The 15,960-nt window shown below is 49.9% G+C and overlaps 1 protein-coding gene across 5 annotated transcripts in view; it reads left to right on the top strand.

Annotated features, from left to right (window-relative positions):
* atp8a1 (ATPase phospholipid transporting 8A1) overlaps positions 1-15,960 on the top strand; it is a 103,864-nt gene that overhangs the window by 73,316 nt on the left and 14,588 nt on the right. For all 5 annotated transcript variants that reach the window (XM_030367535.1, XM_030367534.1, XM_030367532.1 and 2 more), the window contains 6 exons: positions 3,369-3,443; positions 5,297-5,419; positions 12,536-12,614; positions 14,045-14,106; positions 14,389-14,445; positions 15,351-15,458. In XM_030367535.1, coding sequence (XP_030223395.1) covers positions 3,369-3,443; positions 5,297-5,419; positions 12,536-12,614; positions 14,045-14,106; positions 14,389-14,445; positions 15,351-15,458 — 504 coding nt within the window. The remainder of the gene's footprint in view (positions 1-3,368; positions 3,444-5,296; positions 5,420-12,535; positions 12,615-14,044; positions 14,107-14,388; positions 14,446-15,350; positions 15,459-15,960) is intronic.

The following is a 15,960-nucleotide window of genomic DNA, read 5'->3' as shown; positions in this document are numbered from 1 at the left end:
TTCTTTTATAGAGACAAATGGAGAAGGGGGGGGGTAAAGGATTCTGTAGCCATTGTGATGAATTTGTATGCAGTGCAAGTCTGGCCCAGGCTCTCATCATTGCAGCTGGCTTGTAATTGGTGTTTTGCTGGGACTTTCGATTCGAGGGTTAATTGTCAGGAAGTGGAGCTGTCACTCTACCGGATGATTGACTGACAGGCGGTGCCATTAAAGTTGTGTTATTGTTCGGAGGGCCGCATATGAATGGAGTTTGAGTTGTTTGCTAAGACGTGTTTCAGAGGGAAAACTTTTGAGACACAGTCTGAACAAATGTAAACATCCTTGAATGGGGTAATGACTTATCTTCTTGTTAACACTGCAAGTCACATCGATGCAACTATTCCAACACAAGCTGACAAAACACAGTGTTTCATCGTCCATTCATAACCGCCGTTCTTGTGGTTCTCGTTCAAACAGTGTGTGTATCTTGGAACCCCAAACGAAACGGGCCATCAGCCTCAAAACAATTTTGCAAGAGACCTTCAAAAAATAAGTTGCCTTGGCAACGTGATTCCTATGACCGACAGCGCTGGCCTGGCTCATGTTTGATTGACACATTGTCCGGCTGGCCGCTAAGGGATCCGATAGACAAGTGGCATTTATGAGGTAATTACATGAAAGCTCATTGAGTCCGGGGGCCCAGTGTGGTCACTGAAGGGCGGCCATTGAGGAGCCGCGCATTCTGACTGCTAGTGTGCCGTCCAAGGGGAGAAAAACAAAACTCCACAAAGGCCGTTGACTGGCATTGTAGCGCGACTTAGTGCTTTTCACCTTCACACATTTCCAGCATATTTATGGAGCTTCTTTCGCCCTTTTTTTGATGCCCGTCCGCATTCCCAGCAGCCTTTTGTCCGTGACTTTCATGATCCATTCCCGAAAGGCCACAGTGCTACGCCATAAGAGATAAAAGACCTTAAGAGTATCAAGGGCTCCTGGTCCCCCCCTCCCCTTCCTCCAAGAGCTGTGGCGCAGCCTCAGGAATCATTGATTTTTGATTTGCTGATGAATATGCAGAGGGAGCTCGTCTTATCGGCTTTAGCCCCCCCAACCCCCTCAGCCCCACACAGCCAGCCCCCCCCGGCCTCCTTTTCTCTGGGCTGCGCCACATCTCTCCACTCTGGTTTTCAGAATGTGCAGTGGGGGAGAGAGGCCGGCCACACCCCTCCACTGAGCGGCTCTCAATGAGGAGAAGAAAGGGGGAAGAAAGGCCCTGCCTGGTCCTTCCCCTAATGAGCGAATCAATGCATCTGGTTCCACAAGAGACGAGCGAGAGGCAGAAAGGGAGAGGGACCCAAAGGGACCCTGGCCAAGACACTCACCAGTGCAGGAGCAGTTACGGCCGCGCTGTGAATGGCCCGTCTTCTTTGACTTAGCACAACAATATATTTGCCCAGAACTCCTCATTGAGCGACCCGGTAATTCATTCAGCACTTTGACCCGGCCGCCAAACCCCTCGTTTGGCCTATGTTCAACCTGGCGCACGACACTGGCCTTCGTCTTGCTCGTTGCCCCCCCCCCCCCACAAAACACCTAGCAACCACCTCTCAAATGTGGCCCTCAACACGGCAGCCTCCATCTTCCCCGCCCTCTGGTCCTCGTCGCAATCCCTTCTGGGTAATAATCTGACAGACTGAGGGTTTGTTTGTATGTGACGCTTGTCTTGAGGCATCCAGAGGCCGTCCACGCCCCCCCGTCTCCGTCCCCCCATCATAATGGTAGAGTGCCCCCTTATGGAGGATGGGCGGGAACTGGAATGAGTGGGCGTCGTCACGGGGGGGTAGCTGGGACACAGAGGCTAGCAGGCCTCGTCTATGCACCCCCTGTTCGCCTCTGTTAAGCGGAATAAGTTGAGGTTTGGGGGGAGGGCGGACATCTATTTACGGGTAACACTTTCACACGATTCAAGGATTGATTGGGATGGGCCAGTGGCGGGTATTTACTGGTCATTTAAAGCGCCGTGGCACCGGGTTCGACACTGTTCCGGACTTTTGTCCAAAACGGCAAATTTGTCGAAGGTCATGCCTTCGTGATGACAGCGAAGGCTGCTCAATGACTTGTAATGCCATGACGACCGGTGTCACATCTTTCTTTCCTGGTGTGAGTAAGGCAGTGTCTGAACGTGCAAACAGTGTTTAAATCGGTCATGTGTTCTCCACGGGATTGATTATTGTTTCACCGGTATAACTCAAATCAAAGGCACATTCCCTTGACTTGCCTGACGTTAACATCGCGGACACGGTCGGCTTTCCGTTTCATCCATAGAAAGAAGCGATGGTGTGCTTTGTTAAGATAAGCATGGATAATCAAGACGTGAACTGATAGAGCCCATCTCCGCCCAACATGTGGTTTGTGTTACCGTTCTCCACTCTCTCGTTCCCGGGGCAGTATAACTGTTCTCATTCATCCACCCCTGGTCCCCAAACCCTGATTTCGGGCCCATAACTAACCTGGCCTGTCACCCCCATGTCTCGAGGTGGATCACATAGAGGAACCGCCTGGCCTGATGTATGTCCCCAACGTAATCCCGCTATGAATCCAACAGACGATTTACACTGTGGTATTAATATCTCAAAGGTCTTGGCTCTCCCTGCTCCCGGGGTGGATAGCGTTTTTGATTCCCTCTCACCAACCCCTCCCTCCCTCCCTCCCTTCATCGCTGCCAAGTAGGAGAAAAAAAAAGAGGAGCCAGTTTCTCGCTCAGACTAATGATGTGTTGGGCATAGGTCACAACTTCAAACGGCGCAGGATTAGACGAGGGATTCTTAACATTGATTGGAGACGTGTTTTTGGTTGTTTATGTAATTATTTTGTTGAATGGGGTCAGGGTTGATGCAGGAAGAAGCGTATACTTGTAGACGGGGAATATTCTCCATTCTTTCTGAATGTACGTTTCCTGTGCGAGTCTCCTGTTTGGAACGGTTTCGCGTTTCAGTGGCCATAAGACAAACGCTACGGGCTGTTTCCTGATTTTCTTATCAGTTGATCTCTTGATATTAACGTGTTAAATAGGACCTTAAATAGCCCTACTACTGATTCGTCCTTCATGACACACTCGCAGACTCAGAGTTCAAAAGGGGGTTTGCATTTTACGAAATGCAAAACAAGTCATGGAACGTAGAACTGTCTTTCGAGGTCTATAAGTCCCTCAACAAATGAATATTTTAGTTATAGTTTTACTGTTTAATGTAGTAAATTGTACAGCACATTTCTATATACATATACCAGATATGTCTACAGGCAATGGTGTGCCAATACTTTTCACTCCTTAGTTGTACTCCTCACACATTGTTCTCATACTTTTGTGATTCTCTCTTTCCCCTTGTCTTTAGATCTGGTTTGCGTTCGTCAACGGTTTCTCGGGACAGATCCTCTTCGAGCGCTGGTGCATCGGCCTGTACAATGTGGTGAGTGTTCCTGTGATTAACTCTTGTCCCTCCATTAACGTTAAAGAGCCCTCTTCGTCCCCCACGCCCGCCCCCCAAACTCTCCCGGGCACGGACCCCGTGTGTGCCGCTACTTTCCCAAACTTGGCTGCCTTTTACGGCGTGATCATGTCATCGGCATCCTGGAAGCCATCAAATATATTAACGAGCCCTTGTCAGCTCCCAATTCCCTCGGCTGGCCCAGCTATGCGTTGAATTTGAAAGAACAACAGCTCTGCTCGTCCGAGTGAGCCCGCTGGGCCACGGCGGCCATTTGTGAATGAGGGAAAAAGAGGACAGGTTGGAGGAAGCTGGCAACACGACTGGCTTATAGTATCTGGGAGTCTCTCAAGGCACCGTAACGGGCCCCTTTCTTAAATGAACTCATATTTCACCATCTGTAATATGCATTCAATAGAGGACAAAAATCTGCATCTGCCTTTTTTTTTTCTTGCCCAATACCACACTGTTTAGCTCACCGGGTGTTGAAATGTAACTTTAAACTGTCTATTAAATACACGGCATTCAATAAACACACACTGAATGAGAAAAGTGCGAGGAGACAAGTGCCCACACACGAGTTGACTCGCGGCTCGGCAAATGGCATTGATTAATGGCAACTGGCCACAGACTTTGCAGGAAGCGGCCGGAATTTACACAGCTTTAGCTCTTACGCTAACTCCTTCATAAACCACCATCTTAAAACATCAACACTCTGTGCGGGGATGGAGGTGAAGGGGTCAGGGCGGTGGGGGGGTGCGGTGGCATGCCATGCTCTTTACTTCATCTGAACAGTAGAGGAATTCCACTGGCTCAGTGGGAGTCTGTCGGGGGCAGTGAGCTGGAGACACACACACACACACGCGCGCGCGCACACGCACACACACTCTAACTTACACACACACACACACTCTAACTTACACACACACACTCTAACACCAACACACACACACACACACACACTCTCTAACACACACACACACACACACACTCTAACACAAACACACACTCACACGCACACACTCTAACTTACACACACACACACACACACTCTAACAAACACACGCACACACACACGCTAACCCACACACACACACACACACACACACACACACACACACACACACACACACACACACACACACACTCCACCTCCTCAATAGAGATCCTCCCGGGCCCTGAATGAGAAAGGAGCCCAGTGAAGCATGCCCCGTGGCCCTGACAGTCTGCAGACTGCTGGGGGGCCACGGCGGCCCCAGACCCAGATGGACCGAGGGGGAACCAACACCCACTGACCCACCCATACCCCATCTCCCTCCCACCCCCCCCACCCAGCCACAGGAACACAATAACATCCCTTCTCTGTCACCACCTGCCAGGCAGGACAACATTACAGCAGGGCTTACAAATGACACAGGGCTTAAATACCTGCTCTCTAGTGGGGAGCGGCGCAGATGTTGGTGACTGCCCGGCCCTTTGCATATGAACAGCCTGAGAGGCCTGGCCAATAGTGGAAAACAAAGATAAAGTGTTGGCGTGTGTCGTCAACACAATACAGCGGAGAATCGGGGAGGGAATTAATAAGGAGTCGTTTTAACGCTAACAACTTCCAAGTTGTTAGGGTATAAGGCGCAAAATGCCTGTTAAAAAGTCAGTTTTACCTAGTATATTGTATTTACTCTGTTATCTGAAATGTTTTAGCTTTTTGAAATGTTTAAATGTATGACATTTTTGTTTACTTTATTTTTCAATTGTTTTGAATTGTGTCTCAAACATTTCAATTGAAACCCAAACATGTGCTAAATGTGTGTGTCACTTCTCAACGTTTTATTCAGATCTTCACGGCTCTACCTCCTCTCACTCTGGGCATATTTGAGCGTTCCTGCAGGAAAGAGAACATGCTGAAGTACCCAGAACTCTACAAAACCTCACAGAATGCAATGGGGTTCAACACCAAGGTAAATCCTTTCTCTATGTTGAAATTGTCAGTTTTATTGTTTTTTTGGCGTCTTTTTGTGCCTGTGATTATCTTTCTAAACTGTTTTCATATACTTCTAGTATCTTCTTTCGTGGTTTATCATATTTATTTTGAAAGTGACCAATTTTCTAGTTAGATTAGTTTTTTCATATTGGCTTAATGATTGTTATATTTTACTCAGGACTGCACTGGACATTTAAACAAGTTAATATGGATTGTCTGGTCTGCTTGGTGAGTCTCCTCTGAACCTCATGTCCACGGTGACAGAGACGAATCCCAGTCCCATTGACCACATCAGTGTCAAGCAGTTATCTGACCAGCCTCAATTGATGTTGTCCATGCCTGGGTTTAGTCATATAATAATGTTTGAAACTGATTTAAATGGGTGAACTTGTTGGTTAACTTCTAACCAGTTTAGTGTTTTTAGCAGTTTGTTTTTGGAGTCTGTCTGAATTCTGTCTGGCGGTCGAACCTTTGACCAAATTAAGTCTCGCCCCCTCTCCTTTCAACCCTTGTGTCAGACTAATAACTCTAAAAACGTCTGTCACTGCATACCGAAATAATGTTCATTGGTCCAAACCCCCAAGCAAAAGCACACAAAACATCCCCAAAAGCACAATACTCCCCAACTACTTGTCATAATATAACCGAACAATGAAAACAACGCAAAAATGTTCACTGCTAAAATCACTCCCGCCTTAGGCTTCCCATAGAGAGTGTGTGTGTGTGTGCGTGTGCGTGCATGTGTCTGTGTGTGTAAGTGTGCGTAGGCATGCGTCTGTGTGTGTTTGTGTGTGTGTGTGACCGTATGCATGTACGTGTGTGGTGTGCGCATGCGTGTGTGTGTGTGTGTGTGTGTGTGTGTGTGTGTGTGTGTGCGTGTGCGCTGGCTATCCTGTCCCACCGTCTGAACCCATCCGTCAGTGTTGCGGCGTCCCTCCGGCGGTTCTCAGGCAGGGGTTCCTGATAGCCTTGGGCCCCCGGGCTCTGGTCAGGTCTGGGCCCCCGGGCTCTGGTCAGGTCTGGGCCCCCGGGCTCTGGTCAGGTCTGGGCCCCCGGGCTCTGGTCAGGTCTGGGCCCCCGGGCTCTGGTCAGGTCTGGGCCCCCGGGCTCTGGTCAGGTCTGGGCCCCCGGGCTCTGCTCAGGTCTGGGCCCCCGGGCTCTGGTCAGGTCTGGGCCCCCGGGCTCTGGTCAGGTCTGGGCCCCCGGGCTCTGGTCAGGTCTGGGCCCCCGGGCTCTGGTCAGGTCTGGGCCCCCGGGCTCTGGTCAGGTCTGGGCCCCCGGGCTCTGGTCAGGTCTGGGCCCCCGGGCTCTGGTCAGGTCTGGGCCCCCGGGCTCTGGTCAGGTCTTGGCCCCCAGCGCCTCTCCATTACCAGCCGCCACCTCCACCCTCCTGCTGATAATAAAGACGTCTTCCCCTTTCTCCACGCCGTCTGAAGGCCCCCTCACAGGCGTGGTGACCTGCTTAGTGGGGCATGGAGGCGGATTAAAGGCCCATTGGCCCTGGGGGTCAGCGGGGGCCAAGGGAGGGGTGCACCAGGGGTCGCCTGTGGCGGGAGATGAGTTGTTGTGTTTTGTCCGGAGAGGGGGAACGGCGGTGGGAGAGAGTGTGTGCTGTCATGGTGTGATGGCATTCGTTGCGGGAAATTACGCAATTAGTTTAAGCAGGCGCTGGCCGTGTTCTGGGAGAAAGACTTTCCCCCCATGTGGAACTGACACGGCCGGCCGGAGGGTCGGCCTGGCTGCTGCCCGCCGCCTTGGGAGTGTGTTCATTCAGTCGGTGTTCAGGCCGGGGCTCCCGCGACACAAGACAGGGACGGGACATGTGTAAGCAGCTTGGTCGCTCTCTGCATCAGAATGACATGTAGGCCGATGTCTGGTTTTTTTATACTTGTGTGTTTGAGCTGGCATAAGGGCTTGTCTGTCATGGCGTTAATATACTCCTCAGGGATTAGCAGGGGGACATTGGTCGAGCTGAGCAATTGTAGGAGAGCTACTTCATGGTATTACTCAAAGTCACAGGACAGTTCTTGTTTTGCGATTCAGCGTAGAGGCAGAAAGGAGCATACATTCAATTTGATTTGATTCATGCACGTGTAACACCAGAAAATCAGTTTTCATTGAATTAAGGACACCGTGCTTGATACGATATTAGTTTTCCTGATATGAATCTGCATTGCACACTCAAATAAGGTTTCGATTCTGTGGCAAAAAAAGCTAGGAAGGAATCTGCTTACAAAGGCTTAATATCTTAAGAATGGATGTATTTTCCTTCCCCAATCATTGATTACAAATACTGCTAAAATGGTTGGAAAAATGATGGGGAAAATGATGGGGAAAAATGATGTTTGGTTCGTTCAGTAGTTACATGCAATGAGCCGCCATTTGGTTTGGACCTCACATCCCCGAGAAGAGCCACGGCTTGACAAGGCCTGGTGGGCAGGTTGTTATTGCTGGCTTCTTCTGCTCCTTTCCCCGCTGATATTTTCCCTCGCAGCTGGCCCGAGGTGAGGCGAGAAAGTCCAACAGGAATTTGGCCCCTGAAAGCTTTTTTCTCTTTTCATTCCCTTTTCTGCTCAATGACCAGCTCTTGTGTAGACAACATATACTGTCTTTGTGAATGGGATCTGTTCGTGTTGCGGTGAGAGGAAGGGGGTGACGTTGAGGGTGTTAAGAGTTAAAGGTGTGGCCTTCTTCGGCCCCGCCCCCCCACCCCCACACCCCCAGCTAGTTCACTTTTAATTACAAGTTCCTCACACAACATGTTCCAAGTCAACGCGGTGCCCCGCCGTCCCCTCACTTCGTGTGGCCCCTCGTAATTACCGCTTCCCCTAAACACTGGAGGACAATGTCTCTCTCTCACTGTTTCACATTATTTACATCACGTTACATTTATTTAGCCGATACTTTTGTCCAAAGCAACTGACAATAAGTGCATTCACCCGTACAGACGCAACCCCAAAATGTGATTTGAGTCATGCGAGTTCATAACATTGATCAAATAAGCAAACTGCTTCAAGACATTCATTATAAATTATTTTCCTGGGCCACGATGCCGCCTGAACAGATTCGCTTTCAGTCGGCGACAGAAGATGTGTAGTGTCCGCCTTCCTATGTCTGTGGGGAGCTCTTTCCACCAGTGTACAGCCAGAACCGCAAACAAACAAGATTTCCTTGTGTGAACACTGGGGCCCCCTCAGTACCAAGCCGCTTGACGGTCATAGTGGACTGGCTGGGGGGGGATTGGTGGACCGTGTCCTGGGTGTAGGAAGGGCCCGGAGGCTTGGGTCTTGAATCAAACCCAAGCAGCCACCGGTAGACAGTGCAGGGTGCGGAGGCGGGATGATGCGGTGTGGGGGGAACTCGGGTAAAGACCAGCCGGGCTGCTGCATTCTGGGTAAGCGTCGGCAGACGAAAAGCACATGCAGGCGGCCCGGCCTGAAGGGAGTTTTGCTCTAGTCTAGACGAGAGAGGACAAGAGCCGGGACAAAAGCTGCCTTGCCAAATGTGCGCCGGCACCGGGAGAGAGTAATGAAGAGGAAGTTGGGATATTGGACAGGTGGTGTCAGGAGGGGGGATTCAGGAGCACATGTCATTAATCTCTATTACAAAGTAGTTAACAAGACAGTTTTTCTTGGGATTGAAGAAGGAAGATTTCATTTCAGATTGAATGAAAGAAAGCTTTTAGCTGCAGATGTGCAGGCAGAGAAAGAGGAGAAAACGGGTCGTCAGCCTGCAAACGCCCTTTCAGGCATAGGGTGCCAACCACAGAGCTGGAGAAGTCGTGCGAGCCTGCTTATTGGTGAGAGGCCAGGGCAGAAGACTGGTCAAAAGAGTGACCGTTGCAGAGGGGGGTGGAACGAGGGAGATGGATTCAGGTAGAGAGGGGAGAGCCAGAGAGCCAAGGTGGCCACGGATAGGGACGGTATATGAAGAAGAGGGAGGTTGGCTCGTGGGAGGAAGGGTGAGAGTGTGAGAAAAGAAGCGGGCAGAGGCATGAAGAGGAAGTGGAAAAAGGTTGGTGGTGGTGCAGTTCCTGGTGAATAGAAGGAGCAGTTGGTTACCGTCTTTATAAGTGCTGGAGAGAGTCAGAGAGGGAAAGAAGATGGTAGAAACAACAGCTGAGGGGTTGGCTCCTCCGCCTGGATGTTTGAAGCCCAGAGGTGCACCGGCGAGGGGCCTTGTTCAGGGATGTTGGACGGGAGGACGACAAAGTCCTCCAAGTATCTGAGCCAGGTGGGCGGTGGAGCACAGCCAGGTTGAATTTCACCGGATGAATTACGGACGGAAGGGTGTAATTCACAATTAAGTGAATAACACCGGTCATCTCCCGGGGCTGCGTGTTTCACTCTGTGTCCACACATGTAGTTCTAACATGTCTTGCATACTTACTGTTGTGTTTGCATTTAACTCTCCCTCTCGCCCCCCCCCCCCCCCCCCCCCCCCCCCCCCACCCAACTCTCTCCCTCTTCTACATTTGGCATTTCCCCTTCCTCTCCCTCCTCTTCCTATCCCTCCTCTTCCTCTCCCTCCTCTTCCTGTTTTGAACGTTCCGGGCTTAGGGGACGGGGGCGGGAGGGGTTTGGAAATATTTGGACCGATGTAAAGTACAGGCTTTCAGTCCACCTCTTTGGGGCAATTAGGATCAGAACAAAGGTCCAGATCTTTAGAGGACAGAACGGGGCATTCACTCTGCCGAGGGGGTCCTTAGCAACCCGCTGGGATGGCAGTGAAAGAAGCGGGTTGCCGGGGGGCTGTGGAGAGGGGGGAGGGGAGGAGGAGGGGGGGTTATCCCAGTGACAAATGATTATGAACATTTATCGATACCATTAGCATTCATTATTAGAGTCGGTTAGGGCTCAATGGGGTGGGAGGCGTGAGTTTACATTCCCAGTGTCGGGCATGGGGGGAGGGGCTTGTGGAGGAGGCGGGGCTAGGGTTTCAGGAGACTTATGAGAGCCCATTTACCACACGTTTAAACCACAGAAATGGCGGACTTGTGGGTGCTGGTGGCCACTCTTTGACCGGTGTGTTCCCAGTCGGAGGGAGGGAGGGAGGTAAGGGGGGGTGTTGAGTTGCTAGGCGACCGGATTTGTTTTTTCAAGGCCAATACGGAGGTGAGAAGGTCAGGCCACAGAGGCCAAGGTATCCTATTATAGGCCCCGCAAGAAAAGCCCCATTCTTTCACTCTTCCTCCGTTCCTATTTTCATTTCCAATTTTCCCATTTCCTTTTGTAAACAAGCATATTCTCTCACCTCATTCATTTCTTTTAACTTTTCTTCCCATTTTTATTTTATTTTCCCACTTAATTTTATCAAGTGTTTTTTATTTTACTAAAACGAATAACACAAAAACGTATCAGAAGAAAGTAATGTTCCAAACCATACAATTTAAAAGACGTTCAGATTTCAACTAAAAAGTTTTGCACATTTTAAAAAAATTATATCATTCAATAATCATACTTTGTCTCGGGATCAGCATTACAATTTTTTTTTTTAATTGTCGAAATAACTGATTTGAGTGCCTAGGTCAATGTTGTTTTAGTTTGTACCGAGCGAATCACTGGGAAGGATTTGAAGGCTTCTGGGCTCCCAGAGTGCCTTGCAGCTTAGTGTTGGTCAGGGCGGGGCGAGAATGGGTGCCACCACAGGCCAAACACTCTCTCTTTGGCAGGCTGGATTTCGCGGCTGTTTCATGGTACATCACCCATTAGTGTTGTGTTTGGCCCTGGCCCTGCATAATGTACATCTGAAACTAGGTGCTTCTAGAGGAGGCCGCGTTCAGTTAAAGGACTCATCCAAAGTCCACACACACACACACACACACACACACACACACACACACACACACACACACACACACACACACACACACACACACACACACACACACACACACACACACACAGAGAGAGAGATATTTCCCTCGATTTTATTAATTATCATAAAACCCAGTTAATCGTTTTCAAGGCCTCCTGTGTGTATGTTTTCAGGCACACTTTCTGCTTGCATCATGTTTCTGTAATTTATTTCCCTGCTCTCTCCGGCTCGCCTGTTTTAATATCCAAAAGGAGGAAAAAAGGGGAAATCTAATGAAATCTAATGAGGGGAAACTCTGATGCTGGCGGGCCATACATTAACACCCCACAGTGCCCCGGCGATGGAGTTTAAAACCGCAATACGCCGTATTGCTTTTCAACCTCCGCAGCCTTACGCTTGAGTATTTTTGGGCTTTCGTCGATGATTGATGCAAGCATCTTGTTCAATGTGCAGAGGGGATTTAATGAAACCTAAATGTGCAAATGAGATTTAATGAAATGAAAAACGTATATATAACCACACACAGGCAGTGTGTGTGTGTGTGTGTGTGTGTGTGTGTGTGTGTGTGTGTGTGTGTGTGTGTGTGTGTGTGTGTGTGTGCACGCCAGCACACGCACGCACGTGTGCACGCACATGCACACTTACATACACAAACTCAGCACCCTCTCTCTGGTGACAAACACGCGGGGGATATACAAAGTATCTGTCAGCGGGGAGGCCATTCAGTGCGGAGGCCCCTACAAAACCGCCACTTAGCCTAGCACTGGGCCCAGACAAAAGGCCCGGGTCAGAGGTCGACCGGCAGGCTGAGGCTACCCGCACCCTTTTCTCATGCTTTATTTTTTCACTACCCTACACTCTCTGTCCGTCTCTGTCTATCTTTCTCTCTCTGTCTCTCCGGCTTTCTCTGTCTCTGTCTCTGTCTCTGTCTCTCTGTCTCTCTCTCTGTCTCCTACGCTCTCTGTCTCCTACTCTCTCTGTCTCTTGTGCATTTCCTCCTTCCTAAAATGTATTTTTCTAACTTTTTGTAATTCATTGCTCCTCCTCAACTCTCTACCGCTTCAACCCTCTGCTTCTCCCTCTAAAAGCACCATCCCTTAACTATCTCTTTGTCTCCCCGCCGGAATCTCTTTCAGATTCTCTGCCACTTAAAATGCTGATTTCCCCCCCCCCCCCCCAACTACCCTCCCCCACCCCGCCTCCCTGCCTCCCACTCTCCTTTGCTAATTCTGCTCCATTTTGTTCACTCTCTCTTTTCTCTCTCCTTCTCCGGCAGGTTTTCTGGGCCCATTGTTTGAACGGCCTCTTCCACTCCGTCATCCTCTTCTGGTTCCCCCTCAAAGCCTTCCAGCATGGTGAGTAGGTCCCGGGATCCCCCTCCCACGGAGGTAGAGGAGGAGGAGGAGGAGGTGGAGGAGGAGGTGGTGGAGGAGGAGGAGGTGGAGGAGGAGGAGGTGGAGGAGGTGGAGGACACTAAAACACACATACTTTGTCTTAATTAGTTCCCTCTTCAACCTTCCAGTCATGAATTACAAACATGTGTGTGCTCTGTGGAGACGGGGAGACTCTCACACACACATGCATGTGCACACAGACATCCATAGAGACAGATAAACGCACACAAACACACACATACACTAGGAGGCCCACACACACTCTTAACAGGCATGCCCGTTGCTTTGATACGCAGGTTGGCTGCGATATTGAAATTGTGGGAATTTATTTTCTCATAATCACTCACGGGGACTTACCGTGCCATGCCAAACACATGCCCACTTACATTTATTCAGGTCATTGCCGTGTGTGCGTGTATGTATTTATGTATGTGTGAGTGTGTGTTTGTGTATCTCTGTATATATATGTGTGTGTGTGAGGGGGAATAGTGGGGCCTTTTAGGTGGTAAGTCTTGGCTGGTCACGGCCGGCCGGACCACACAGGCTTGGCCCTGCTCCCCAAACAAAGGGTGCCAAACCCCTTCCGCATGACTGACGGGCTGTCAGCGGAGCATCACTGCACGCCGGGTCACATGACCCCGCGGTCGCGCGCTACAGACTTATGTTTCACTCTCCCGGCCCGCTCCGACTCACCCACGCCCCAGTTTGAATGGAGGTTTTATTTTATTGAAGTTATATAAAAATAATCGTTTTTTTTTATTCTGTATCTCGTGTGACTTCCCAACAAAGCGATAAAGACGACTAAAGGCGGGGGATTCGTCGGTTTCTTAAGTCAGCTGCCGTGTGGTCGGCAGAACAGCCTGGTTTCGTCGTCCGTTGGTCGGTCTGACCAGAATCAGCCAGCATGTCAAAATATTCCCGCTGTGATTAATCGCCCGAACTCTTCAGTCTAAGCGGCGGCCTCCAATAACAAGCCTTACTCCTAATAGTTGTGAGTTGTGTGACGGAGAAATCCTGCGTGAATCCACTCGCATCGGGGCATTAATGAACGTAATTACCTATGTTCTCCCTTTTTCCCATGTTCACGGACCATAATCCCATTGGGCTCCGAATGAGGGGGCTGGGAAAAGGCGAATTAAAAACAACAGAATTCCTTCACACTTCAGTTTATCCATACCGTTCCTTTTTCTTCCCACGGGCAAGATGCTATTCTCTGGCTAGTTAGAGGCTAGCTAGTGAGCTAGAGGCTAGCTAGAGGCTAGCTAGCGAGCTTGTGGCTAGCTAAGCAGAGCTCAAGCGCTCCAGGAACAGCTTGTTAAACTCAGGGGCGTCTGTCTCGATGCTCAGAAAGCTTCTGTTCTCCATTCCCCCCCCCCCCCCCCCCCTCACAGACACGGTGTTTGGCAACGGGAAGACGCCCGACTATCTCCTCTTGGGCAACATGGTTTACACAGTAAGCAATTTTCCTTCCACTGATGTTCCTCCTCAGTTTACGTTACGGTGGTTTAGTGTGTTAAAGGGACTGAGGCGTCCTGGCAGCACTGGAATGTTCTCCTCTGATGTGGCTTGACGGATGAGTGCAAAGCATAATAATGAATGATAATAGCTGGTTTGGTACATTTCCAGATCAAAGTCCCAGTGAACTCATTGTTCCAGATTGAACGTGTATGTTAAATTTGGCTTGAGGAGCCACAGGTTCAGTTTGGTATTTAACTGTCCTTCTCTTCCTCCATAGTTTGTGGTCATCACAGTTTGTCTGAAAGCCGGACTAGAGACCTCGTCCTGGACCATGGTAAGACCAGTGCTGTCTGTCTGTCTGTCTGTCTGTCTGTCTGTCTGTCTGTCTGTCTGTCTGTCTGTCTGTCAGTCATTGTGTGGAGGTCATTTGATCTCTTCCTCTCTCTCTTAATAGGACTAGAGGTTACAGTAGCATTAACTGAGCATACGGCTCTGTTTGCGTGTGCTCTCTAGCCCAGGCTAGCTTGGCCCCTCGTTGGCACTCATTGGCCTTGTAACCGCAGCATCAGTCCGATGACGCAGACACTATGGAAACAGCTGTATAGAAACACTGCAGGGGAAGCCTGGCCTTATTCAATGCAGGACATTTAGACCCAATCCCATTTCTACCCCTTACCCCTTCCCCTTACCCCTTCCCCTTGTTTTGAAGGGGTAAGGGGAAGGGGTAAGGGGTAGAAATGGGATTGGACCTTAGGCCCAATCCCATTTCTACCTCTTACGCCTTCCCCTTACCCCTTTCCCTTCCCCCTTCAAAACAAGGGGAAGGGGTAAGGGGTAGAAATGGGATTGGGCCTTAATTCCCCATAGAAGGGTAATTGAATGAACTAATAAAATGGTACTACCTAATGCAGAAAATAGGGTGAGAAGGTTTTATTTTTTCCAAGAACAAACAAAATATATGGCAATTGAACTCCCAGCCTAAAAGTTCAGGTTTAAATCCCCAATGTCAGCGGCCTTAAGTCGGGATGCCTGACCCATTCTCGCTCCGGTAATCCCCTTTGCCGGGTAAGAGCCGGAGCGCTAAACGCTAGGAATCAATACAGAATACCAGAAGGACGTCGACTCGTACCCCAGGTCAGCCCTCCTGGCCCCTGGGGGACCCCTCTCCCCCCTGTAACCCTGTGGTCCCAGCAGCAGGGGCAGCCTCTCACTGCGTCACTCTCTCCCGCCGCTCCACAGTTCAGCCACATCGCCATCTGGGGCAGCATCGGCCTGTGGGTGGTGTTCTTCGGGATCTACTCCTCCCTCTGGCCCTGGATCACGCTGGCCCCCGACATGTCCGGAGAGGTAAACGATAAACAATCACAGACACGCGTACAAACGACAACGGTTGAGTGACGTTGAAAGACAAACGAAAAAACAAGAGCGCACACTGACGGACGCACAAACTATAACAGAGACACGAACACTAGCAGACACACAAACATCACCAGACACACAAACTCTAGCAGACACGTGTACAAACTACAACAGTTGAGGAACACTAAAAGACTAACAAACAAACAAGAGACACTAACACTAGCAGACACACAACAGAAGACACGCGTGCTGTAGCAGAACATTTAGGGCTACTAGCACGAGGCGAGACGAGTTTCAGATGGACCCCAACAATGGGATGAGATACAGGGCGCACACATATCTCAACACACAGACACACACAAACGCGTGTGTATTCTGTCTCACTATTGCTGTAAACAATGCGAATGAACACGGATACACTTCAGGAGGCATAAACAAAACACACAGAAGCTTTCACTTAGCCAGATATTCCCACAGTTGGGCTAACCGA

This window comes from Gadus morhua, chromosome 10 (genome assembly GCF_902167405.1).
Source record: "Gadus morhua chromosome 10, gadMor3.0, whole genome shotgun sequence".
Taxonomy (NCBI): domain Eukaryota; kingdom Metazoa; phylum Chordata; class Actinopteri; order Gadiformes; family Gadidae; genus Gadus; species Gadus morhua.
The sequence above is the reverse complement of the archived record's forward strand: the minus strand, read 5'-3'. Positions and strand labels throughout refer to the sequence as shown.